At 46.2% G+C, this 26,571-nt stretch overlaps 4 protein-coding genes across 4 annotated transcripts; 3 read left to right on the top strand and 1 right to left on the bottom strand.

Annotated features, from left to right (window-relative positions):
* LOC8074201 (mediator of RNA polymerase II transcription subunit 8) lies at nucleotides 2,291–7,424 on the bottom strand. Its single transcript, XM_002460612.2, has 12 exons — nucleotides 7,073–7,424; nucleotides 6,792–6,916; nucleotides 6,119–6,243; nucleotides 5,827–6,010; nucleotides 5,592–5,696; nucleotides 5,208–5,269; nucleotides 4,682–4,936; nucleotides 4,519–4,572; nucleotides 4,233–4,439; nucleotides 3,981–4,025; nucleotides 3,309–3,366; nucleotides 2,291–2,764 (listed from the first exon to the last, which is right to left on the bottom strand). Exons 1-12 carry the CDS (start codon nucleotides 7,309–7,311, stop codon nucleotides 2,589–2,591), a joined length of 1,635 nt encoding a protein of 544 aa, XP_002460657.1. The 5' UTR covers nucleotides 7,312–7,424; the 3' UTR covers nucleotides 2,291–2,588.
* On the top strand, nucleotides 12,529–13,961 carry LOC8077257. The gene is made up of 2 exons (XM_021454741.1): nucleotides 12,529–13,080; nucleotides 13,173–13,961. Exons 1-2 carry the CDS (start codon nucleotides 12,529–12,531, stop codon nucleotides 13,773–13,775), a joined length of 1,155 nt encoding a protein of 384 aa, XP_021310416.1. The 3' UTR covers nucleotides 13,776–13,961.
* LOC8077256 (probable E3 ubiquitin-protein ligase ARI7) lies at nucleotides 14,319–15,971 on the top strand. Its single transcript, XM_002462782.2, has one exon. It carries the CDS (start codon nucleotides 14,319–14,321, stop codon nucleotides 15,969–15,971), a length of 1,653 nt encoding a protein of 550 aa, XP_002462827.2.
* On the top strand, nucleotides 19,381–25,109 carry LOC8077255 (NADPH--cytochrome P450 reductase). The gene is made up of 18 exons (XM_002462781.2): nucleotides 19,381–20,073; nucleotides 20,209–20,268; nucleotides 20,374–20,450; nucleotides 20,556–20,613; nucleotides 20,704–20,787; nucleotides 20,878–20,914; nucleotides 21,369–21,438; nucleotides 21,651–21,845; nucleotides 21,935–22,027; nucleotides 22,143–22,371; nucleotides 22,456–22,539; nucleotides 22,626–22,777; nucleotides 22,855–22,951; nucleotides 23,163–23,312; nucleotides 23,414–23,491; nucleotides 23,752–23,874; nucleotides 23,962–24,075; nucleotides 24,703–25,109. The coding sequence occupies exons 1-18, from the start codon at nucleotides 19,735–19,737 to the stop codon at nucleotides 24,781–24,783; spliced, it is 2,121 nt and encodes a 706-aa protein (XP_002462826.1). The 5' UTR covers nucleotides 19,381–19,734; the 3' UTR covers nucleotides 24,784–25,109.

Below are 26,571 nucleotides of genomic sequence, written 5' to 3'. Positions count from 1 at the left end.
ATTGGGGTCTCAAGATTGCAAGCATCAACAGCGTGATGACATCTTCAGCTATCTATCCAAAAAGAAGACGAGGAATGTTAGAGAAGATGTGTGAGCGGCTCTGCTTTTCCACCATAACTCTAGGCGATTCTTTTAACGATGCGAAAGCAATGAAAGAAGAGGAGGAAACATGACTGCTCGCTTGAAGAATACGTGGAGACAGCAAGGTACCTCGTACAGGTGACGGAGGTAGTTGAAGGGGGTACTGAACACAGGGAGTTTACCGACTTCGAGAGGCTATTTGTGGACATGCCAGCTCCATATTCTCGTCGGCTGAGAAACCTACAAGCCTACATCAGATTTAATATTTCTAACAGACACAATAGTTTGATGTTCAACCTCTGGCTTGCATTTGATATGATCTACACCAACACTAAAAGGGCAAGCAGTGCACCTGGTCTTCTTTTGCACTTGTTGCTTCCGTTCCTGGCCTTAGCTTCCCTTGTGCTCTTTGCTAGTAGTACTAGCCATCATCATCATCATCATCATCATCATCAAGAGGACAGTGGTTATGATGAGAATGACGCCAGAGTAACAATGGTCCTGTTGTACATCTTCCCTGGAGTTCCTATCCTTGTTCCTCAGCCCTTGCATAATCTCATGTCATTCTACAATCGTCGAAGCAAACCCACACTGTTGATGAGAATTTCCGCTCTCATGGGTCTCAGCAGTTTTTTTTTCACGAGCGTGTCAACACGACACGTGATTCATTAGGCAGAAAGGAAGCGTCAAGGTTACAACAGTCCGAAGTAAAGCTCTAATTATCAAGGGGCGGTGTAACCCTGACACGAGTCACAGCGTACTAAAAACCAGAAATTACAGGATTTGATTACTGGGAGCATTGTGCGACGGAGACCCATGAGAGCGGGGGCTTCCAAACGAATATAGTCATATCATAGAATTCGTTGTTGAGCATGTGAAACAAGGGTGGAAACTATACATATCTGATGCCAGAGGTTTTGCAATCTCAGGGGGAGTAGTGGACGGTAAGCCGGCACAGGCTAAGCGGGCAACAGCTGTTGTGGAGTTTGAAGGCGCCGTTTGACCGGAGTGTCCTCGTCTGGCACATTGCGACTGAGCTCTGCGCCGACCACCCCAGGACATCACCATCCGCCCAAGTCCAAGCTACACTCGCTCGCTGTCGCTGCAGCAGGGCAATATCCAACTACATGATGTACCTGCTCTTCCTTCAACCAGAGATGCTTATGCCTTGGACCAGGCAGGGTCTTTTCAGGGCTGCCTGCGATGAAACCGAGCTCATGCTGCACAGCTATCTCAACGAGACTACACTGCCGTCTGCAAGAGACGTGGCGTAGCAGATTCTTGCCACGGCACGGTTTCCATGTGGTATATCCTGGAACTTTCGTTCCGGAAGCACGGGATCTTGCCGAGGAACTGATGGGGCTGCTGGACGACGAAGAGGAGAGGTGGAAGGTGATCCTGGGCGTGTGGGTGGAGATGCTCTGCTGCTCCGCCAGCTGGTGCAGGGGCTACTTGCACGCCAAGAGCATGGGTGAAGGCATTGAGTTCCTCACCATGGTCTGGCTCCTCCTGTCACGGATGGGGATGGAGACCTTCGCCGACAAGTTCCAGAGGCCCCGGCCTGAAGAAGATGCTATCGTCACAGGTGCATCATCATCAGGTCTAGAGCCCCAAGATGAGGACATACCTGTCGAAGAAGAGATTAGCAACGTATGAGCCGAAGAAGAAAAAATCATGTTGTGTGTTCGTTGTATACTTTGCTTGCTTCTCAATGAATAATAAAAACCAATGTAATGTCACTGAATAATAAAACCAGTGTAATGTCGTTTGTAATGTTACTGAATAATAAAACCAATATAATGTCGTTTTTTTATGAACATATACAAACCAATATAATGTCGTTTGTAATGTCACTGAATAATAGGAGTAAAACCAATGTAATGTATTTTGTACCAGTGTAATGCCTGAAATGATCCCTGTTTAGACCTGACTTGGAGGAGCCGAGCCTCCAGCCGGCCTTGCATGTGATGATGTGAATACGAGCTACCGAGAGGGAGTTACGTATAGCTACTACGCGTCATGCATCGGGAGAGGGGGCTCATTGTGGACGCAATGGACCCTGAGTCCACGCAATTTTTTTCCTTGACGGAAAAAGAGCATTATAAATATCACCTTTCCTTGCTCGGCAGGCTCTTGTAGCTGGAGCAACTCAGCCATCTGAGATCTGGCCGTACCTGCTGATGCTGGGCAGCTTAACAGCCTAGTTCGATAAAAGGAACACAGTTACACGAATAGAAGACATATCCTAAACAGAGTTACAATGTGTGGAATTGACCTGCACCTCGCTAATGGTGATGCGTCTACATTTTTTTTTTTTTTGACAATGAATGCGTCTACATTGATTTACAGCAAAACCATGGCTATCAACCTGGGACAACTATCACAGTCTCACATATAAGCTGAGCAAAGACCAACAGACAAGCAGCAAAACCATGGCTACATTGCTCATCTTTCAACCGATCAATATATTTGCCTCCGTGTCCTAGCAAATTGATGTTAGTGTCGAATCATTGCTGATTTTGTTGCCTCTGCTGAGTGAAGTTGGGATTCTGGGTCTGATTCTGAAGGCCCACCATACCCTGTTGCATGTTCTGTGCACCAGCCTGCATGTTCCCATATACCCCTTGCTGCTGCTGCTGCTGCATTCCCATCATGCTGCTATTTGTGGCTCCCATACCAAACACTGCAGCAGAAAACGGTAGAGTTCAGTAATAAAAACTTGAGACGATAATTTTTTGGCACAAAGTAAAATAGGCCAATCACGATTCAAAATCAAATGGCACTTTTTATCCGGCACTGATTCTAAGTCCCCATGCTAACTGAGGAAGTTAGTTGTAGTAACTAGCACCAGAAGAAATGAAAGTGGACCCAGTGTGGTAAAAATCACTAAAAATCTTAAGAGGAAAGAGCTCTAACTTTTCCTAGTTACTAAATTCTCATGTTTTTGTAATGACATAATTACAATATAATTTGTCCTTTTGAATTATGATCGGATCAGTATCTAGATTTATGCGACTCAAAGGACTTGCCTCTGCAATGCACACACATATTTCTAATACTGAGGACCAGTTTCTACCAAATAAACCAGTAATGCCACCAAAACAGTTGATAGTTGAATATGATGTCTCGAATCCATGACTCGTAACATTTTTATTTTTGTCTTTATCTTTATTCATTTAACAGTGATAACTTGATGAAATATCTTAAAAAGAGAAAGGGATACATACTTTGGTCAGTCAGCATTTGGGGATGACTCCTCTGTGGATGCCCACCAGCCATACCATACTGAGAAATAATCATAAAAATAATACATTAAATACAAGAAGTTATGTGTGAAGGATGAAACAGTCTGGAAACAGGACAGACAAAAAAAAGGCAACAAATACCGCAATCTTTATTATATTATATAATATACTGCCCCTTCAGTAATCAGGAAATCATCATGCCCATAGTGGACAAGATATCGTTAGTATAAGAGAAGAACCTTTTTCAAAAAAAAAGGGGGAAGATATCCTAAAACTGTAACCTTATTAATCAGACTACCATAAAATTGCAAGAGAAGCCAACAGCCCAAATGAAACTACCCTAGTCCATCAATTAGAGATGCATCTGCTGAACTTGTTTGGGACAACCAGCTTTGTCATTGATCATATGAATCAAGCGACTACAAAAATAATAGGCCTATATTAATCAGACCACCCTACATCAAACTCTCATGTGCAATGCAGTAACAAAGTCATCTTTCCTGAAGATCTACAAGGGCAAAGGGGAATACAGACTGTCATTGCCCAGTAATTGTGATCAATTATACCATATGCAGAAATTATTTTATTCGAATAGATGCAGAAAATTATTTCTGATGAAACCTGGATGTAGAAAGACAAGAAAAAGTAACTGACCTGCATTTGTGGCATAAGCGACTGTGATCCAGGCATATTTGCCATCTAAAATGCAAAACCAAACTAGACAAGATTAGCCAATCATGGGAGTATGGGACCATGTACAAAATAATCTATAGATCAGGCTAGCGAACTAAGAATCTTTTTTTTCTCTAGTCCATCTCATGATCTCATAAATGCATATCTATAAACTCTAACTATTAATTTAGGAAAATGTTCCTCACTAAATTATTAAGAAAAGGTATATCTAACCATTTGTGAGTTTGATGATGCCTGTGCAGCATTGAACATTGCACTATTCGCAGCTCCAGTAAACTGGCCCAAATGACTCCGTAGCTGAGTTCCTTGATTCAATTGACTCTGAGCCATGCCTGGTTGCATACGTCCAGGTTGCATCTGTCTGTTATGAAACTGTTGTGACAAGGCTTGGTTGTACTGCATTTGCTGTTGACCAGGGACCTACAAAAGGCTTTCTTCAGAAATTTAAGTTTTCATGCGAAAGCACTACTTCAGCAGAAAAGAGGGGGTCAGTAATTGCCTGTAGTTTTTGTTGAGCCTGCCCCTGTAAATCTTGTAGCTGAGGAAGTGCGCTCTACAGGGAAAAATGTGGATTCGGAACAAGATCAAGAAGGGAAGCACATACTACAGAAAATCTATAAACTAAAGCACATCCAGAGTCCCAAATGTAAACCTATCTTTACCTGCGCTAGCATCCCAGCAGCTGATGGCCTCAGCTGCTGAGCATGCAGTTGCTGCTGTTGAGATGCTTGCATCAGCTTTTGCCTCTGCTGTTGTGGTGTTAGATGCTGCTGGGGGGACGGGGTATTCATCATATTGGTGCCTGACCTAGGAGAGTTAGCATATGGCATCGGAGGAGTGGACACATTCTCGAAATTAGGGGTTCCTGTGGTTCCAGGTGATGGCGCAGGTCTTCCAAGTAACTGTCCTCCGGATGCCTACGTAGTACAAAGGCAACAGACTTGAAATTTTAGACAGAAATATCAAACATTTATCTGAGTTTGGTTATTGCCATTCCCTATGAAACTATCCTATCAACGCCGTGGGTAGATGATTGATGTCATGAAAAAACAGAATGGACTATGCCAGTCAATCAGCTTCTTTTTTTTAAAAGAGGTTTTCAACCAAAAGAGCAATAACAATAGAAGATGGACCTCTTCTAATATCATAATAATAACTCAGTTATAGTTATAGAACAGAAACTTGAACCTGATTTCCCTGGTTGTTGACATTATTAGGTGCAAATGTTGACGTATTTTTGGGATAACTACCTGCAAATACAAATAGTAATTAGATGTGCTTTTGTGAAATACATCTCCAATGCAAATGCCAAAGAGTTAAGCATGCAAGGAACTTCTGCGGCACATATCTCCAATTAATATGGCAAAGAGAGTTAAACACATGAGGAACTTTCACAGCACACATCTCCAATGCAAAATTGTTGTGATTTTAGCGATCGAGGATAGACACTAATCCTAGCACAATAGGAGTTCGGACTGTAGCACATGAAAATAAAATAATCCATAGATGTCAAAACTCAAAACAAGGATAGGTACATTAAGACAGTTTAGATACACAAGAAAATCTACGTACCAGAACTATCACCAAAATTTTGTGCACCGTCTCCTAAAGGAAGCACTTCTATCAGATGGCTAGGAAGAGATTGTGGCTGCCTCTGATCTCCAGGTACCCGTAATCCTGACGATCAAATAACTTTAGTAAAGCTATACGTACAGAAACTGTCACACAAAATAGAAGTAAAAATACTTTACTTTGGAAATCTAACTGCATTTTTGTATCAACATCGACAAAACACTATGCTGTTCACCTTCACCATAGTTTACTGCTGCTCTAAGTAGGCCTTCCTGCTCCTGTATCTTTGCAGCTTGTGCTTTGTCCAATGTAGGACCAAGATTTGTCCCCTGACGGGTTCCCAGCCCATAGCTCTTACGGCATTCAGCAATTACTTTCTCAGCAGTTTCGCATGCACTCGCAATCATTTCTATTCTAGCCTGAAAGCAAAAGGAATGATATCAAGTCCATTCTAATTAACAGATAGCCAATAAATCAAGCTAGCAACACATGCTATAGGTTTCCACTCTACATACTAAATTGGTCACCTTTAATTTTTCAATCTGTGTAGGCACCGGTAGATTAGTTATTCCAGACAATAGTTGCTCTCTCTTTGTAGTTTCGTCAACTTCCATCTCAGGCAGCAGTTTTGACGACAGCATTACAGGTAGTACTGCAATATTCATACTGAGCAGATAAGGATTATGCTGCAACACTAATAACAAATAACTGTACAAACCATTGACAATATGCAAAATGGGAACACTAAATTGCAATGCATCATGGACAATTAGAGCGACCATTTCCAATACATTTTTGTTGGGCCATTTCCATTGTGTTTATTTATCTCAGAATAACTTGCCCTGAAATTAAGGCCATGACTAGTAGAAAACTTCGAAAGTCTGAGAGCTCATTCAAAATTCATGTCTTAATTGAACCAACCAAAATTTTATAGACAAGGCTAATGAACTCCTAAGGTGCCTCTGGAAATTGCTGTCCCTGAACTGGAGATGCTCTATTCCATAACTGATTCAGTACACCATGCAACTAGAACATAACCAACAGATGTTAAACTCTCCTATGTTAGATCAAAACTACATATTAATTATGATTTCTACAAAAAAACAAATCCCATTATGTGACAATTAAATTGACACAGAGATAAACAGAAGATATGTGCATCCATAAAGGGGAAAATAAGAAGAAAACTCAGAAACATACCTGTAGCATTCTCGGCATTGACATTCCTGGGGTACACAACAAACACCTTGGACACATTCTTAATGTCCTCCACAATGTTGAAGAGCTCCATGCTCACCATCGAGAACTGCCCGAGCACGTCCTGCCTGCAATTCACCCCGAGGCAACCATACCATACCAGTCAGCAATCGCGCAGAAACACCACACGAGCAGAGCAGAGGCATCCTAATTAAACCCTAGAACCCACTGCGGCCATCACCCCGTAGCCAATAAGAGGGGGACAGGGCTGGGGATGAAGTTACCACTTGGGGGAGGCACTGGGATTGGTGCGGGCGATGACGTCGAAGTCCTCGAGGATGCGGGAGATGGCCTTGTACAGCCCCACCGCGCGCGCGCGCATCCCCTCCAGGTTCAGCTGCTGCTGCACCCCCGCGCTGAGCCGCTCAACCCGGGGAGCTGCCTGCTGCTCCCCTGCGGCTGCGCCCGGGGGTGGCGCGCCAGCGGCGGGTGCTGCACCTAGCGCGGCCGCCGCGGGGTCCATCGCCGGAGCACTTGCGTTGGGGACGGTGGTGGTGCGGCGGAGTGGAAGGGGGAGAGGCCGGAGGCGGACTCAAATCGGAATGTGTCGCGTGTCGGGATCCTCGATGCGTTGCCTGTGAAAGGGCGGCACCGCCAGTTTCCGGGTCTGGCTCAGACTGACATGTGAGGGCCCGGGGCCAGTTAAGTCAAGATTCTACTGTCTGCCCTCGACATTCGAGAAATCCAATGTCCAAAACCCAAAAGTTCATAATGCAGAGTTTGAAGTTTGAAGAATTAAAGTATACTGAAATCCTAAAAAATATATAGCTAAATTAAATGAACGTATAGAGTTATTGCAAGTTAAACTTTTAAATTTAATCAAACTTAAAAAATAATGTATTTATACAAACAGAGGTACCAATATCTATGACACCAAATTAACATCACTAGATATATCATGAAATATTTTCTCATAATATACTTGTTTCATCTCGTAGATGCTGTTACACTTTTTTTTGAAGCTTGTGAAACTAAAAGATAATTTTCGTAATTCTAGAAATTGATTTGTTTTAGGACAAATGAAGTTTCATTTTGCCTATACTGTGGAGTTTGCTACTTGAGAAATGGTCCTTAAGCGTTGTAAGTATGTAGAAATGAATGTTAAGCACGCCACGATTCTCATATTATGGACGGAAGGACACATCAAGATTTCTAGTCCTCGACGGTCTGCTTCTCCTTCTCCTTAACAGTTTTTTTTATGAAACTGGAAGGGGTAAGTCCCTACAATCTGCCTAACAGTTTGATCACCATTTTCATGTTTTCTTTACACCAGCAGAAAAGTCACTCTTGCTCCTTGTTCGCTTAAACTTATGTACCGAATCTATCAGTCATTCAACAGTATTTTTTTCTCGCAATAAATCAACGAACAGTATGAGTCATGGCTTTTCAGACAGGCGAACAGGCTCACGTTGCCAGCACAGCACACTGCATAAGTCTATCACATTGCTAGAATAAGCATCGTTCAGTATAGCACAATCACATCTCATACTTGATACTCCCATGGATCACAATTGGGTCCCATGAAACAACATCACACCCATATGTAACTTAGCTACGATATATAAATCTGAACCCCAAAGAAACAGAAGAAAAAAAAAGAATTGCAGGGAGGATAATATTGTAACACGATATGACGATGCTTGATGGATCAAGAAACGATCCAGCGATGTCAACTCTGGTTAGTAGTGTCATTCAAAAGTCAAAACAGAGCACCAAGATACAGGAAAACAGAGTATGCTAAGGGTGCTCACGCCAACTAACAGAGTATGCTCACTACCACAACAAAAGAACGATGTAAAGAATCAAAATTCTTATGGGACACCGGACACGTCCCTATGCCGTAACTGCAAAAGTTCCATCTCCAGGGCCACCGTCGGCGAGAATTCCGGCAGCCATGCCATAATCGGAGTCTTGCACGCCTGACGTGTCGGTGAAGGTGTCGAGATCGCCCCATCCCTCGAAGAACTCAGGTAGGTCGTCCATGTCTCCAGACGATTGCTCCGTAGTGCAGGACACTTGATCCATCGGCAGCTCCTCGTGGTACGCGCCGTCGTCACTGACCGGTTGTATGGGAGGGCACTGCAGCGTGCTGATGCCGCCAAAAGGCTGATCCAGCTGCAGGCGCAATTGCTCTTCTTTAGTAAGAAGAGGTTGCCCTGAAGGAGGTTCTTGGCTTTCGTTTGATCTGAGGCCTGATGCCAATAGCATTGCGCAAAAAGCTTCGGCGGATGGCACCCCGTGGTTCACGAATTGTTCTTGATGATGATAAGCTTGCGGCTGGGTTGAGAAATATCCTTGGTTCTGAGCGAGTTCCTGATCCAGCAGAAAGGGTTCTTGATGGCTTGTTCCGGCGTCAGGGTACCAAGGATCCAGGACGGTGATGGATGATTCTTGGCTGAATCGGATAGATGATTCTTGGCAGAATCGGATAGATGATTCTTGGCTAAATCCAGCGTCTGAGCCCCAGAAATTGCCAACCGATGATGATGTCTCATAATAGTTCGGGAACGGCTCTTCTTGATTCTGCAGGTGCGCCGCCCCGAGACCGCCGTGATCCGGCGTCGCCGTCGTTATCACGGAAGACGAAGGCGTCGACCCGGTCCCGGTGGCGACGCGCTTGTGCTGAGGCATCCCGGTCCCGGCTTCTAGCTCTTCGCCCTCGCCGTCGTCGTCGGGCACGCGCTGGCGCTTCTGGCCGTGGCCGGTGAAGGCGACATGGCAGAGCTTGACGGGGCACGGGGGGCACCGCGGCGGGGCGATGGTGTACTCGTGCATGACCCACCCCGTGCTGCCGCCCTTGCGCCGGCGGCCCTCCTGCAGGTTGAGCGAGTACTTGCCCCACGACACCTGCTCGGCCTCGCCGCGCAGGGGCAGGGGCAGGGGCAGCACCTGGTCCGGGAAGCGCTTCTGCCCCACCCACGTCCAGCGCCCGCCGCCGCAGCTGCGGTCCTGACGAGCAGCTCCGCCCCTGGCGTCGTCGCCGCTCGCGACGCGCTCGAAGAAGTAGGCCTCGTCGTCCTCCGTGCGCCGGTTGCGCGTGAGCAGCTTCCAGGGGTGGCGCGAGCTGGTGGTGGCCTCGGCGTCCTCGATGATGATCCCGGGCACCGCGGTGGGCTGGCCCAAGGCGCGCGGCATGAGGTAGAACTCGACGAGCTCCTCGGGCGTGGGGTCGAACCGGACCCCCGGCGGGAGCCCTAGAGCGTCCGCCGCCGACATGGTGGAGGAGTTCTTGGAGCTGGAGGCACGGAGCAAATACGCGTGAGACGGTGGCGTGACCTCGTTTTGATTTATAGGCCGTGGACCGCGGTTGTATTGCAGTCGATGTGGTTACTGCCAATCGGACTCAGTAGTCTACATTCTCCCATGCAGTGTCGGAGTTGTGGGATCTCACATCTCCAATTTGCCACTGCTGCCGTGAATCCGACAATCCGTTTTTTCTTCTATTATTACACGGAACAACTCTTCTTCGTTTTTCAACGTACTCACCCTAATAAATACGCGCATATAATATGTTCGTTTGTCTTATAAGTAATATTTTTTCTGTTAGTTAATAGTATTTTTTTCTCACACTAAATTAGCAAACAATTTATTATTATTATTATTATTATTATTATTATTATTATTATTATTATTATTATTATTATTATTATTATTATTATTATTATTATTATTATTATTATTATTATTATTATTATTATTATTATTTTGAAAATGTAAATTCAGTCCCAGTTAGTGTTTCTCATGCCACTATGCCAGTTCATTGCACTGTGTAGCAGCAAAAATAAACATTTTTCGCTTGCAGATGGAGACGAGCTAAGTATGGTGGTGTTGACATGTTGGGACATGCATGGGGACGTGTCATTTCCTTACCTCATTGAATCATTTCCAATGCTTCTTCTCTGCTCAGAAAATAATCATCCCAAACTATTAATGGAACTTCTCGAGCACATTGGAATTCCAAAGCCAGAGATTGCAACAGTTCTGTTGTTATTTCCTCCTGTCATTCTTTCTGATGTTGAAAATGATACTAAGCCAAGGATTCGCGAATGGGAGAAGGTGTTTTTGTTTCGTGCTAGCCATCGCCCATCGGGATCTGCTATAACACAATAATAGTAGTGATCCCATTTCTAATTTTTCTAGGCTGTCCGAATCTGTACTCGTAATAAATTAGTGAACAGTTTTAACAATGATTTTTCTGCCAAATAAACAAGTTTAATATTGGTAGGATGTTGCTGAAGTATCATATGAATTATTTCAACTGGTGTGATAGAGTCATAGAGAACTACAGTTATATGCTACTGTTTTTCAACCGGAAAAGGGCAAGTGAAACAAAAGAACAGTTTTCGCACTATGATAATAGTATGCCTCAAGTTCATTTTCATTTTTATTTATTTTTCCTGTATTGCCTTCTTTTTTGTTGTCGGGGGTAGTCAACTTATTTTTCTTTCAGATTTCCACTAGTCCTTGGTATTGCTGTGAAAAGTTGGCCTCATATTATTGGTTGCTCTTCGAAAAGAATGAATTCAGTTAGGCCTTATTCGGCTCCACAGGAATCATTTTTGCCCTTAAACAGTTCCGAGCAAGGATCAAGTTTTTTTTTAGAATCTCAAACTTTATTAACTAGTCTGAGAATAAAAAGTACACACTCCCTCCGGCAAACTGATCAACCAGACATGTCTACCAATTGTCTCATACAGAGAGCCTCTTGCTAGCCTATGAGTATCCCCATTAGACATCCGACCTTCATGAACAAACTCAACTGAAGTGAAACTGTCTCCTCGTGCCTTGATCTCTTGAATTACATGGCCATAAGATCCAAAGCCTTTGTCTCGGATATTTCTAACAACTGTGATATTATCACAAGCCACCCTAATTTTTTGTAGCAACAAATCTGATGCGAACGCAAGGCTCTCTCTACACGCTACTAACTCCTCAGTCATGTTTGTTGGGGCTTCAGTTGTAGCAACTGAGGGCAAGGATCAAGTGGATCCAGTTCCTTCACTCATTCTTCCACTTGGGCCAGGAATTGATTCGGATGGTAGAAGGTCCAGTTTCATTCTGGGCCGTGGAGACTAGAAAAATAGAAGCCATTTTTTGTTTAAACAAATATGTATTTTAGTTCCCATGTGAATTTAAAACGAGCTGGAGTAATCCACCCGGAATGGGCCTACAAACCGTAGAAATGAACAAGGCCTTACGGAGTTGTGGGATGAACACGTCGGTATCTTACTTGTACTCAACAATACTACAGTAGTGTATAGTATGTACGTACAAAGGCGTACAATGCACTAGCAGCAGCATTACTGCAACTCAAGTCTTGAGCCCGAAGTTATTGCGTCCTCGCTTGCAGTTCGTATCGGCAGTCCAATCACCGGCTCACCGCACACCACGGCCGGCGTCACCGCGTCAAGCTCTGCATGTACACTTGCCGCCCGCCGCAAAGCTCGATGGCACTCTGGAGTTCAAGTTCGAATTCGAACTGCCGCCTCATGCCCCTCAGGAATCGCAATCGCAACGAACCCCAACGGCTCCCACTCCACCAGCCGCCGTTGAACCGCCGCCCGCCCCGGCCGCCCGCACCTACAAAGCCCGCCAGCAGCAGAGTGCGTACGTGCAAGGGCGCTAGTGCATCGAGAATCCGTTGCCACTCGCCACCGCCGGCGCATCGGCAGCGCGACCCATGTCCCGCGAGAAGCCGCCGAAGCCCGCGCCGCCCGTGGTCTCCACGGGCTGCTCCGGCCTCATGTCCTGCTCCTGCCTCTCCCGCCACCGCCGCGGCCCGCAGCACCAGCAGCCTGCGCCGGCGCCGGCGCCGGCGCCGCCGCGAAAAAGCGACGACGACGGTGGCGCCAGCGACGCGGCCTTCGAGGTCGCGGAGAGGTGCTGGAAGAGGGTGCAGCACCTGGAGGAGGAGGTCAAGAGGCTGAGCGGCCACGAGGTGAGGCTGCAGGTGCCAGGCGCCACCGACCGCGTCGTCAGGGGCCGCGCGGCGGAGGGAGGCGGCAAGGTCACGGCGGAGGGCGGCAGCGTGAGCACGGGCACGGCCACGACCGCCTCCGCCACGAGGGGTGGCAGCGTCGGCCACGGCGCCTGCTGCGGCGTGCAGGAGGTGGTGAGGCTGGAGGACGGCAGCTACATGCGCGAGGTCATGCGACTTGGGCGCCCGTGGGAGCGGCTGGCCGTGCAGGTGTCGCGGCCCGCCGTCCCCGCGGACGCGGCGAGCGCGTCTGAGGTGCAGTAGTTTCGGTTAACGTTGTTAATTAATGTCGACATTCTGCTCTCTGGTGTTTGGTCTGACAATTGCGCCGTCTTCTTCTCCACCAGGTTCTTGGCAAGATGGCAGCGATGAGGGCCGATGACCTGTGCAAGTTCCTGGTCCAGTTAATGCCGCTGAAGGACATCACCGGCCAGAAGAACCCCGGCGAGCCCTTGCGCCGGACGGCGAGGCCGATCTCGGGGGACGACCTCGTGGAGGCTCTCGTCCTCGACGCAATGGGCAAGCTGGAATATCTGGTCCTGGAAGGCCTCAAGATCCAGATGGCCTCACCGGCTACCGAACCCGCCGCCGCCGCCGCCGTCGGCGACGGGAGGCGGGACAAGGCCGTCGCCAGAAAGGACTGCATGGTCCACGTGGTTCTGATGCAGGCGAGGGATCCGAAGGAAAGGTACGGCGCCATCGGCGACCCCATGATCGGGCTGATCGAGACATCTCTGGAGAAGAAGAAGGATGCCACGGCGAGACTGCGGATGCTGGGGCTGCATGTTGCCGGGATCAGCCTCGCAATCAGGACGCCCAGTGATGGACGCAGATGCGTGCTGTGGAGTGCGTATCTGAGGCGATGCAACGACGGCGACGGCGACGGCGGAGGCGATATCTGCCGGTGCATTTGCGTTCGAAATCCGAATCGTGTCTTACCCTCCGTGTGATGGGTCTGGCCCCACATGTCGGTAACACAAAACCTTGTTTGTTTTTTTTGGTGTGCAGGACCTGCACGTGTAATAGACATTTTTTTTTCTTATTTGAAAGCCATTATTTGCAGTATTTTAAAGGATGATCTTTGGCGTGTAATAGCCAAATTTTTTTATAATTGAAAGCCATTATTTTCAGTATTACACGATGATGTCTTTATAACGTGTAATAGGGCTTGCGACCAGAAAGGAGGTGAACAATTCTAATTTCCTTCAGTATTATTAATTACAGTATTGTGTGGTTTCTATAAAAATGGAGATTACCTCTGTCAAAAAAACTTTTATTATTATTTTGACAAAAACCGGCAACTGACTTATATGATCAGAGTCGGTGTTAATTACATACTGTACTCCGTACGGAGTATCCGCTAAACGAGTCCGATCGGGCCGGAAAGAGAAACGAGAAACCCTAAATCACGGCGCCTTAATATAATGCTTAACTCTCGCCAAAAATAGCATAGATCGATCCTCTGGGATTCGTTTGCACCACGCGGCGCCGCCATGAAATACTACTACAGCGACGGCGAGGAATCGTATAATTCGTATGACGATGACGACAGCGAGAATTACTCCAGCAGCGTGGAAGACGACGCCATGGATGAGGATGAGTCCTGCCAAAGCGACGGCGACGACGTCGGAGGCGACGTCGTCAGCGACAACGACGATGATATGCCGCAGGCCGCCGAGAGAAACGATAAGGGCTACATTTTCGAGACCGAGGCGGACGTGCGCAAGCGTCAAGACGAGGTCACGGCGAGTGTTTCCGAGCTGCTGTCGGTCCCGTGGGGGTTGGCCGCCGTCTTCCTGCGGCACTGCCGGTGGGACGCCGAGCGGCTGGAGAACGAGTGGTTCGCCGACGAGCGGCGCGTCCGCGAGGCCGTCGGCCTGACGGCGGAGCAGGGCGACGCCGCCACGTCGGTCAACGACCGGCCGCTCACCTGCGCCATATGCTTCGACGTCCACTCCGCCGGCGAGATGATCTCGGCGGGCTGCGCGCACTACTACTGCCGCGAGTGCTGGGGCGGCTACATCCACGCGGCGGTGGGCGACGGCGCGCGGTGCCTGGTGCTGCGGTGCCCGGACCCGAGCTGCGGCGCGCCCGTGACGCGGGAGCTGGTGCGCGAGGTCTTCGCCGCCGGCGAGGACGACGACGACGACAGGGCGCGGTACGAGGCGTTCGTGGTCCGGTCGTACGTGGAGGAAGGCACGAGCAAGTACGTCCGGTGGTGCCCCGGGCCCGGGTGCACGCTGGCGGTCCGTGCCGAGCCCGGGTCGGCGCCGTACGAGGTGGCGTGCTGCAAGTGCAGGCACGTGTTCTGCTTCCGGTGCGGCGAGGAGGCGCACCGGCCGGCGTCGTGCGGGACGGCGCGGGAGTGGGTGACCAAGAACAGCTCCGACGGGGAGAACGACAACTGGGTGGTGGCCAACACGAAGCACTGCCCCAGCTGCCGGGTGGCGATCGAGAAGAACCAGGGGTGCAACCACATGACGTGCGCCGCGCCCTGCCTCCACCAGTTCTGCTGGATCTGCCTCGGCGCGTGGTCGGAGCACGGCGGCAACTACTACCACTGCAACCGCTACGTGGCGCACGCGCCGGAGAACGCCAGGGAGGAGGAGCGGCGGGAGCACGCCAAGGCGTCGCTGGAGAGGTACATTCACTTCTACGAGCGCTGGGCGGCGCACGGCTCGTCGATGAAGAAGGCGCGGGAGGACCTCGAGCGGCTGGAGGGCGGGGCGCTGGCGGGTTTCGCCGAGGCCAACGGCGTGTCGCAGGCGGAGCTGGGCTGCCTGGAAGAGGCGTTGGCGCTGATCATGGAGTCCCGGCGGGTGCTGAGGTGGACGTACCCGTTCGTGTACTACATGGACCCGGTGCGCGACGGCAAGAAGATCGAGCTGTGCGAGCACATCCAGGGCGAGGCCGAGGACTCGCTGGAGAAGCTGCACAAGTGCGTCGAGAGCGAGTGGGACGAACTGAAGGTGACAGCCGCCGCCCCTGGCGCTGAGTTCGACGCCGCCACTGCCGCTGTGTTCGCCGCAGCGTTTAAGGAGTACATGTTGAAACTGTTTGTCCTCAACACGGCGACGCGAAACCACTTGAAAATGCTCGTGGAGGGCTTCGAGTCCGGCCTGCCCGAGTTCGAAGGCACCTTGTGACTGAATGTAAACGTGGGGGCTCAATTGCTGCGTGTTCCTTTTATCTCTGTTTTTCCTCAGTCCCAAAATAGATGATGTTATGAAAACATGTAAATCAAATTTTTATAATTTAGACTATTTTTTTTGAAAATATGTACAATATTTATATCTCTAAATAAGTTTATTATAAAAATATATTCAACGATCAATCTAATGATATTAATTGTGTATTATAAATATATTAATATTTTTTATATATAATTAGTTAAAGTTTTAAAAAGTTGACATATCATGAAATGAGAACGTCTTCTATTTTGAGAAAGAGGGAGTATATGCTTCCTCTGGTCAATCTTTTTTTTTCCCTCTCCCAAGTCAACAACCTACATATGTGATTTTTGTGTGTGCATCAGTGTGATTGTGACAACTGCAGCGGCTGCGGCTACCCTATGGGCAGCGATGGCCTGAAAGTTTGTGAAGATCTCGTCGTCTCGATGAGGAGGAGATGGATCAGGTGGAGGCGGATCCCGTCGGCAGCGGCAGCCCTAGAAGGGATGGAGGCCTAGGAGTTCGGCGCAAGAGAAAATCCTTGGCGATAGTGATAGAGCCATAGAGGACTCCAGTTGAAGTGACGACCATGATCCCAATGACAGCGGCTGCCCCTATAAGAGGTGGAGGCCTTGGAATCCGACGAAGTGGAAGCGGATCCTGTCAGCTTGCATCTAATCGCCTAGTTCTGATTGGACGACGACAGATGAAGGTGGGCTAACCGATGAAGTGACGTCATCTCACTTGAAGCAGATAAATATGGCACCAATGGAGGTTCCCACTAGTGGAGGTCCTTAGTGTAAGTTGATTATATGTTCTCCCTTCTAAAGTCATTTGTTTGTGTTCCCTTGTGTATCACATCGAGGATGTTGGAGGGTAATCGATTCAATGCAAATAATCAACTTAAATCCTGAAGTTGTTTGAGAAACAAGCAGAATAAGTTCCTTGAATATTTGAATAAAAGATATATTAGAGAAAAAATAATTTTTTTTCTGTAAAGACGACCTACACAAATTTACCATATTGTAAAACTCTGAACGACAAAGATCTAGAAACTAAGTGCCTCGGACACAACCTAGTGTGCGAAATAGCTAGCATAAAAAGTTGTCCAAGTTGAATTTGGCACAATCTGGATATGCAGCTGCAGCTTGACGACCAAATGTGTTTTTTAGTTTCATAAATAGTGTATACTTAATACTTCATACATGTATCTAAATATTTGATATGACAGATGGTAAAGTTTAAGTAGCGAAACCAAACAGGGTCTTGCTCTTGCTCCCGTCCATCCATATCTGCTGGAACTGATTTGGACTGCAAGCTTCTTTTGGCTGATAAGCCATGACAGAAAATACCTTTAGCTGATTTATTGTGTGAGAAAAACAATGACTTGTAGATTTGGCTGATAAGCTCAAACGAGCAGGTTACCGTCCATTTATTAATCTCACTAATAAAAAAAGGGGAAGTGGCAAGGTTTACTGTAGCTCCTTGTCGATTTTGCCACACCATTGCAAAATTCAAGTGGTAAAAGTACCTAGCTTAATCTAAAAAAAAGTGGCAAGTATCGTTTTCGTTTCAGAGAAAACACGCAACATGTACTGTGTCAAATCAGACGCTGACCGCCGGTTTTGCTATTTTTCGGTGAGTGATGTTTAAATCGAGATCCTACTCTAGACACTTCTAGCTGCTCATCGATCTTGGGAGGTCGACACATCATCATGATTTGATATTTGAGAGCGAGAGCTCGCGAGGGCGAAAGATACCGTGATCTTGCGAAACACCACTAGATGGAGTGGTGGGTCTCGAACCAATTTACAAATAAAAGAAAGAAAATTTGGAGACCCCTCAAAAAAGAAAAAAAGAAAAATAGGGAGAATCTTAGTCCCGTAGAAATATTTTCTCTATATTTCTCCGGAACAAATTATTAAATCTCTTCTATGTTATCTACAAAGATAATATTATGAGTCCTCAACCTTCTCACTATGTTTATGATAGGTTACATTTAAACTTATGTTATCTACAAAGTGAACTAGTAAAGCAATAACTTATCTATGCTCTCCATTCTAATTAGTCAGGGGCAAAGGTGGTCTTTTACTAAGCTTTTTACTTTGTGTGAAAGTCGTTTTCATGCCTTATATTTTAGGACGGACGATATATGTAAAACCATATACGGATTTTAGAGCATGAAGTTGGATTTTATAAAAACTTTATTTAGAGTATTTCTCTTAGGATTCCTATATTCTTTCTAATGTTGGCTTCAAAGACTGGAATGGAAACTTTCATACATTTGAAATTTGAATTCTTGTAGGACCGTCTAACTCTAGTCCTATATACTTTTTCATCTATATCTTTACTAGGTAGTATGCTCGTACGTTGCTACAGGACAACTAAACTTTTATACTAAAAACACATGGATCACATAATAAAATTACAATAATGCCTGACAAATCGTTTCGAGTCCAATAATAAGGGCAAAATTGTTTCCCTATCCCAAAATAAGTGTTGTTTTCATTTTTCAGAGTTATAAATGTTTTAGTTTTGACAAATATATACGAAAATATTAATATTTATATATTATATTAGATTGAATCTATTTTTATATTAAATTTATTTGAAGATATATATATACACTGTTATTATTTTTTTTATAAATCTAGTTTTTTTACACAAGTAAATTTGACTAGCATGAATAACTTAGGACACTTTTTTTTGAAGGGCGTATTTTAATTTTAATAAGGGCCTGTTTAGATTGAGGACGAAAATTTTTTGGGTGTCACATCGGATGTGTCGGAAGGATGTCGGGAGAGGTTTTTAGAAACTAATAAAAAAACAAATTACATAGCTCGTCAGGAAACTGTAAGACAAATTTATTAATCATAATTAATCTGTCATTAGCATATGTGGGTTACTGTAGCACTTAAGGCTAATCATGGAGTAACTAGGCTTAAAAGATTCGTCTCGTGATTCTCAACTAAACTGTGTAATTAGTTTATTTTTTTATCTACATTTAATGTTCCATGCATGTGTGCAAAGATTCGATGGGATGGATGAAAAAATTTTTGGTGGGGAACTAAACAGGGCCTAAGAGTACTAAATGCTGCGTTGTAAGGAGGTCTGTGACGGACACAAACTCACACCAAACACATACGGCACGGTGGACGTGTCACCGTCCGGCACCGTGCAGCGAGCCCCACGCAGCCGCGGCACCGTGCGGTCGGCCCCGTCTGCAGGAGCAAGAACCGACGGACCGACCGAGACCGCGAGCGCGGAGCACCAGAAACACACGATTCGGTTTACAGGTACAGAGGCCGCTGGGCGCTGGCTTATCGGCAGCCACAAAAGCGAGCCGAGCCAACCCCGCGCCCGGTCCCATAGCATTGCACTGCATTGCCCCGGCCCGACCCGACGAAGGCCAACAAGGCAAAGGCACCAGCGCCCGCGGTCGCTACTCGCTCGCTGCTCGCCAAAAAAACCCGGCTCCGTCCCGAGCTCTTGGCGCCCGCCTCGGTCACCCCTCCCGCCGTCCCGGACTCGCCGCCGCCTCAGCCTGCAGCCACCTCCCGCCGCGGCGGCGGCGCACGCCCGCGCCGCATAGAACTTCCCGCGTGCCTCGCCGCCGGTGCCGCAAACCCCACTCGCGTCGCGCTCACGAGCGCGGGCACCATCTCCGCCTCGATCCCATCGGAGCCACCCAGACACGCGCGGTCCGGTCGCGAGCCGCGGCCCCGCCCGTCAAGCCGCGATGGACTCGGCGTCGGCGGCGGCGCTGAAGCCTTCGGCGCTGGACCTGCTGGCGGCGCTGCTGACGGGGCGGGAGGACCCCGAGGGCGGGGCGCACTGGGCCGAGAACCGCCACCTCCTGCTGCTGCTCACCACCTCGCTCGCCGTGCTCGTCGGCTGCGGCGTCGCCCTGCTCGTCCGCCGCTCCTCCGCGCCCCGCGCCGCCGCGGCAGCGGCATCACAGGCGCCGCCGCGCTCGCTCGCCGCGAAGCCCAAGGACGAGCCGGACCCCGACGACGGCAGGCCGAGGGTCACCGTCTTCTTCGGCACGCAGACCGGCACCGCCGAGGGCTTCGCCAAGGTTCCTACTCAAACTCTGCTTGCTGTGTTTATGGTTCCTCCCTTCTACAGACTACAGCCAGAGCTCGACGCTCTGCTCTTGTTTGCAACGCTTGATAAGATTGGATTTGACGGCACTTTGGGCGTGGACATGTAGGCACTCGCCGAAGAGGCCAAGGCGAGGTACGACAAGGCCGTCTTCAAGGTGGTCGATCTGGTATGTCGCGGAGGCTTCATCCTTATGCTGCTGCTCAAAATTTCTTGCTTCTGTCAGCTCAGCTGTTATGATTCATATATGTACTCCCTTTCCCTTGGGGTTCAGGAAGATTACGCCGCCGAGGATGAGGAATACGAGGAGAAGCTTAAGAAGGAAAGCATCGCATTGTTCTTCCTGGCAACGTAAGAATCTGGGTTGTACGTGATTAAGTTAGTCAATCAAGCCTGGAGAAAATATGAATTTCATTTTTGGTGAATTGCCAACGTGTCTTGTTGTTGTCGTTGCAGTTATGGTGATGGAGAGCCAACTGACAATGCGGCGAGGTTTTATAAATGGTTCGCAGAGGTTGGAATACAAATGTACTTTTTTGGATGCACTTGTGCATGAGTCTCTGGTACTATGTATTGATTGCCACTTTTTTTGGTTTGGCTGCAGGGGAATGAGAGAGGCGAGTGGTTGAATAATCTTCGGTTTGGGGTGTTTGGCCTTGGAAATAGACAGTACGAACACTTTAACAAGGTTTGTTGGTGTGTCTACATTGATTGGGTACATGCATAAGCTCTGATTTGTACTTACGCTATTCTTGTTGGCAATTCGTATCAACTCAAGGTTGGAAAGGTGGTTGATCAACTCCTCGCGGAACAAGGTAACAAAAATCTCTGGCCACATCAGTGATTCTAGCGTACTACAGTATGTATGCATGTCTGTGCTCCCTGAAAAGTTCTGCATATCACTCTAATCATTGGTGGAATTTCTTTTAGAATGCTTATTAAGTGTAAACGATATCGTGGGTGACCATGTGCAGTGTAAACACAATGTGTTTTTATTCGTGTTTTTTTGTAATACTGCTTAATAAATGCTTAAAGAGTTGAATATCTGTTTTTTATGGCTGCCTGAGTGGAACGTTTACCCTTTGTATAAATATAAGCCAAACCAACCCTTATTTTTCAAAAAATGACTGACCAGCTGAAATAATATTCTTCAGTGAGATACATTGGATCTTTTGCATATGTATTGTGGATTTACATGCCTTTTCCAGTTAATCTGTGTTCCTGAACATTCGAGGGTAATTAATCCCTGTCCATTTAAATCTCATCTAGGTGGCAAACGTATCGTTCCTGTTGGTCTTGGAGATGATGATCAATGCATTGAGGATGACTTTAATGCATGGTACAAATCCCAATGAACTTAATTGTGGTCTCAATTTTTGAACTGAGGCATGGATTTCTTTTTTCCTGATTATTCATCTGGTTTATCCTGTGTGTAGTGCTTCTGTTTGCAGACATCCCAACTTTTATCTCAATATATAGTAGACTATGGTGTGTTTGCTTTGACACTTGTACACTGAAGCTAACACCTTCTGTTGATTCCCCTGATTAAAGGAAGGAACTTCTATGGCCAGAATTGGATAAGTTACTCCGCCAGGAAGATGATTCTTCAACTGCACCAACTCCTTACACAGTTGCTATTCCAGAATATAGAGTTGTGTTTGTCAAACCAGAGGATGCCATGCACATTAACAAGTCTTTTACTCTCAGTAATGGCCATGCTGTCTATGACATTCAACATCCTTGCAGGTTTGGATTTTTTTTTTTACTTTCATATGCCTAGAAATTTTCTGTGCCTGTCGTATGAGCTGATGCAGAAGATCATGCTTTTCTTGCAGAGCAAATGTGGCTGTGCGGCGAGAGCTTCATACACCAGCTTCTGACCGATCCTGCATTCATTTAGAGTTTGATATTACTGGAACTGGCCTAAAGTAAGTATATTTGATTAATTCGATCTGATAATTCTGAAAATAGTAGTAGACAACAGACATGCATTACTGTTAAATTGGACCTCAGATTGCTGATGAATCCTCTTTACCTATCTAGATATGAGACAGGAGATCATGTTGGTGTCTATGCTGAAAACTGCATAGAAACTGTTGAAGAGGCAGAAAAGCTGCTAGGTTATTCACCAGATACTTTATTTTCTATTCATGCTGACCAAGAGGATGGTACCCCACATTGTGGGGGTTCTTTGCCACCTCCTTTCCCGTCCCCTTGCACAGTGAGGACTGCGCTTACCAGACATGCAGATCTGTTGAATTCGCCTAAGAAGGTGAACTTATGTTTATTTCTTTTCATCCATTTGTTAATGTCGTTTTCATTCACATTAATGTTATTTCTGCAATGGCTGTTGCAGAGTGCTTTACTGGCGCTGGCGGCTCATGCATCTGATTCTAAAGAGGCTGAGCGGCTTAGACATCTCGCGTCTCCTGCTGGAAAGGTTTGTTGGGAAAATAGATCGATATACTTTCTGATGTTGGTGTTGTATTTCACATTCTGACTGTCTCACATTAATTTCATTGGCAGAAGGAGTATTCACAATGGATAGTCACAAGCCAAAGAAGTCTCTTGGAAGTTATGTCAGAGTTCCCATCAGCAAAGCCCCCACTCGGTGTTTTCTTTGCAGCTATTTGTCCTCGCCTGCAGCCGAGATATTACTCAATATCTTCCTCACCGAGGTGCTCATGACTCTAAATAATACCTCATTGAAATTCAAATTGATCGGTCAGTTAGGACTGAAATTATATTGCTACAGAATAGCACCAACAAGGATTCATGTGACATGTGCACTAGTGTATGGGCCGACCCCTACTGGAAGAATTCACAAAGGAGTTTGTTCTACATGGATGAAGGTACAATGTTGCCTACTGTTTAATATTTAGAAGCCATTTTGTTCCTCTCTTTCTTCTGATATGAATCTTGAAACAGAGATGTACTAATTTTATCACAAATATAATTATGTAAATGTATTCAGGTATATAAATTAATCTAATGCTTTCAAGTTAGTTGTATTACTCATCATGCCATCCAGTAAACATTTTAGTATGCTTATCCTACCTACAGCATTCCACTCCCTTGGAAGAGAGCCAAGAATGTAGCTGGGCTCCAATTTTTGTTAGGCAGTCAAACTTCAAACTGCCTGCTGATCCTACTGTGCCCATTATAATGATTGGCCCTGGGACTGGTCTTGCACCTTTCAGGGGCTTCTTACAGGTTTGTTTTTTTGGTCTTAAGTTGACATTGTTCATTGTTCTTCCAACTTTGCCCCCTTTATGATTTTTCATGTGCATGGCTGCTGTATTTTGCACTGGCAGGAACGACTAGGTTTAAAAGAGGCAGGGGTGGAACTAGGCCATGCTATCCTCTTCTTTGGGTGCAGAAATCGGAAGATGGTATGGCTTATGTTTCAACATTTTCCATCTTCATCTACAGTTAGCATGCAGAAGTCCGTTACTGCTGAAATCTTTCAGTTTCACTTATGCTTATTACATAGAAAATACTTATCTGCTATGTGATTATTTCTCTTTCAAAGCTCCTTATGTATCAAGAAAAATTTCCAAGTTGCTGTTTATGTACAGAAATGCATTAAATAAACGATCTTACATGTTGGATGTACTTCCGTTTACTAATTATTAGTGTTTTGTTTGTTCAGGACTTCATATATGAGGATGAGCTTAATAATTTTGTTGATGGTGGTGTCCTTTCTGAGTTGATTATAGCCTTTTCTCGTGAGGGTCCTACAAAAGAGTATGTTCAGCACAAAATGGCACAGAAGGTAAACTGGTTATCATTGCTCAATCATGTTTTGTTGAAAAAACAGATATATCCCCTTTTTTTCACCATTCTTATTTATTCTTCCCAGGCTGCCGAGCTCTGGAGCATCATTTCTCAGGGAGGTTATATTTATGTTTGTGGTGATGCAAAAGGCATGGCCAGAGATGTCCATCGCACACTACATACCATCGTCCAGGAGCAGGTACAACTAGTTTCCCTAAGTTTGCCATTGGGTCACTGATCCTTGTTGCTTTCTGGACTTAGTTAATTGCGTTACCAAGGGCCTAAGAAGTGGATGGCTAGACTGCTCTACCTGTTACCCAAGCTTTTGAATCCACAACCAATCATCGATCTTGCAAAGCTTGGCTGACTACTGTCAGCAACATCAGAGCCTTGCTGCTTTAGGTCTACCGTGTAACTTTTCTTGCCCTTTTCGAATAAATAAACTCCCTACAACCTTTTTGCGTCCATTTAATACATTTTTTATCGTATTCCATATTCCGCTTGTTCACGTGTCTTTCTTGAATGTGACCTCATAAATCATAATAAGGGTAGTCAAACCATGTTGTAGAAAACTGTAGTTTCACGCACTTTGGCTAGCGCGGTCCCAGTTGCCGACTAAAGATCATTCAGTTCAGTGTTCCTAGCCTCGTTCAGTTTATGGTTAACTGTTGGTGTTGTTGACTAATATATGGCTACCTTACTGGGCTCGAACATGTCCTTGCTTGCCTTTTGTCTCATGAAGGCTTGATAAATCTCTGCCTGTGTTTACAACAGGTACAGATCATTATTCTGGTTCACTGAATGGCACCCTGAATGTGTTTTGCAGGGGTCTATGGACAACTCGAAGACAGAAAGCTACGTGAAGAGCCTGCAGATGGAAGGGAGATACTTGAGAGATGTTTGGTGACGTATCAACCAAATGTGAACCCCGTGCTTACTGCGAGCTTCCCCGCAAAGGGGGGGGGGGGAATCAGAGGCGCCGGCTGGGAAATGATTAGTAGAAATTTACATGATCTGTTTGAATGAAAACATATACTAGTGATGTTCTTTTTTTAAGAGAAGAAACAGAGGTTTCCCCACTTATATTTATTTAAAAGTGAGACATAGCAGTCACCTAGTGATAGTTCAGAACTTGAGATTAATATCAGGCGCCAGCAGCGATGCTTATGTATAAGACTCTGCAGCCAAGCTATTGTTTGTTCTGGAAATCATCGCTGTGATTTCTGACGCTAAGCCGGCTTATCACTGCCACTTGTTGCCTTGAACGTCGCAGTTAACATGTCGATCTGGACACTTTTGTAGCTTCTTGTTTCGAGTTCCCTCCAGCTGTTCTGCAAGACGTACCTGAAAATGAAGAGGAGAAAAATTTGAAGGCGTGGAATTGCGCGGTGTGTCAAGTCTGCGATTCCTGAACGGATGACGAAACATTTGACGTGTCAAACGTGATGTCTTGAGCTATTAGCTTGTTTGGATGCACGTCAATCTGTCCCAATCTTACATATGGGTTGGATGCACGTATGTTGGGCTTTGTTTGACTGCGATTATATACGCAGATGCGTCGTGGCGTTGCGATGTACTGCTGTATACCCCGATCCGTGGTCTTTCTCAGCGGGAGGCACAGTTGACCCCACACCAGTGTGGGATTGGGATCTCGACACAGCAGCATCGACGTGTGTACAGTAGTACGGGATCCACGCACATGCACATGTTGCACTGTTCACCGGCTTGTGTTCACTACCCCTACCCGGCCGGCCCTTTTGCCTGTACTCCCATCGGTCCTCGTCGTCTTCTCCACCCACCCTCCACCACTCCGCGCAGTGCTAGCAGATTCAGCAGTACGAGTAGTAGAGCTTCCCATTTTTGACTGTGTGAGCGGCTTATATATGGAACAGAACAACGTATTGATATTTGACCAACAAAAGAAGTTTACTGGTTTGCTCCCAAGGCATAAAAAAATATATTAAAAACCGTACACATATTAAGAAATGGCAACCGAAGTTTACTGGTTTGCTCCCAATGCCTAAAAATTGTATAAAAAAACCATACACATATTGATAAATGCACCATTTTCATTACTCAACACCCCCCTCACACCACCACCACCAAACCCAAACCCCCAATACACATATATACCTATATCTTTATTATTCATATGTGTCATCATTAACGAATGCTCATGCAGCTTCTCCCCCCGGCAGGAAATGACGGGCATAGTCGCTCGTTTTTGTCTTATCGATATGGTTGCAAAGCATCTTTCTTATGTATTTTTCTCGTGAATCAAGTAGCTAGGTGGCAAGGTGTGTGGTGTCACAAAGGCTCTTCTCTTGCGTCATTGCGCACAGTTTGTACTGTTAACTTTTCCTCTAAATGAAAAATGGGTGAGTAATCCGATCGTGAAAAATGCACACTTTACATTATCTATTTAAGAGCTCACCAATTGCAATCCAATAAAGATATTTTATATAAAACTAGCATACCGTGCATCGCAATGGAATGGAAAACTTGCGCATTTCAATATATTTTAAAACCAAACTCTATGTTGTAACTAGACACACGCTATTCTAATTTGTATAAGCATATAGGTCATGTTGAGTCATGGACTAGACAGTATACTAACTACTACTAGTATGAGAAACTAAATGGATTGGAACACCATCATCTGATTCTTTGAAAGCTAATAATTAATATTAGTACG

The sequence above is a fragment of the Sorghum bicolor genome, chromosome 2 (genome assembly GCF_000003195.3).
Source record: "Sorghum bicolor cultivar BTx623 chromosome 2, Sorghum_bicolor_NCBIv3, whole genome shotgun sequence".
Classification (NCBI taxonomy): Eukaryota; Viridiplantae; Streptophyta; class Magnoliopsida; order Poales; family Poaceae; genus Sorghum; species Sorghum bicolor.
The sequence above is the reverse complement of the archived record's forward strand: the minus strand, read 5'-3'. Positions and strand labels throughout refer to the sequence as shown.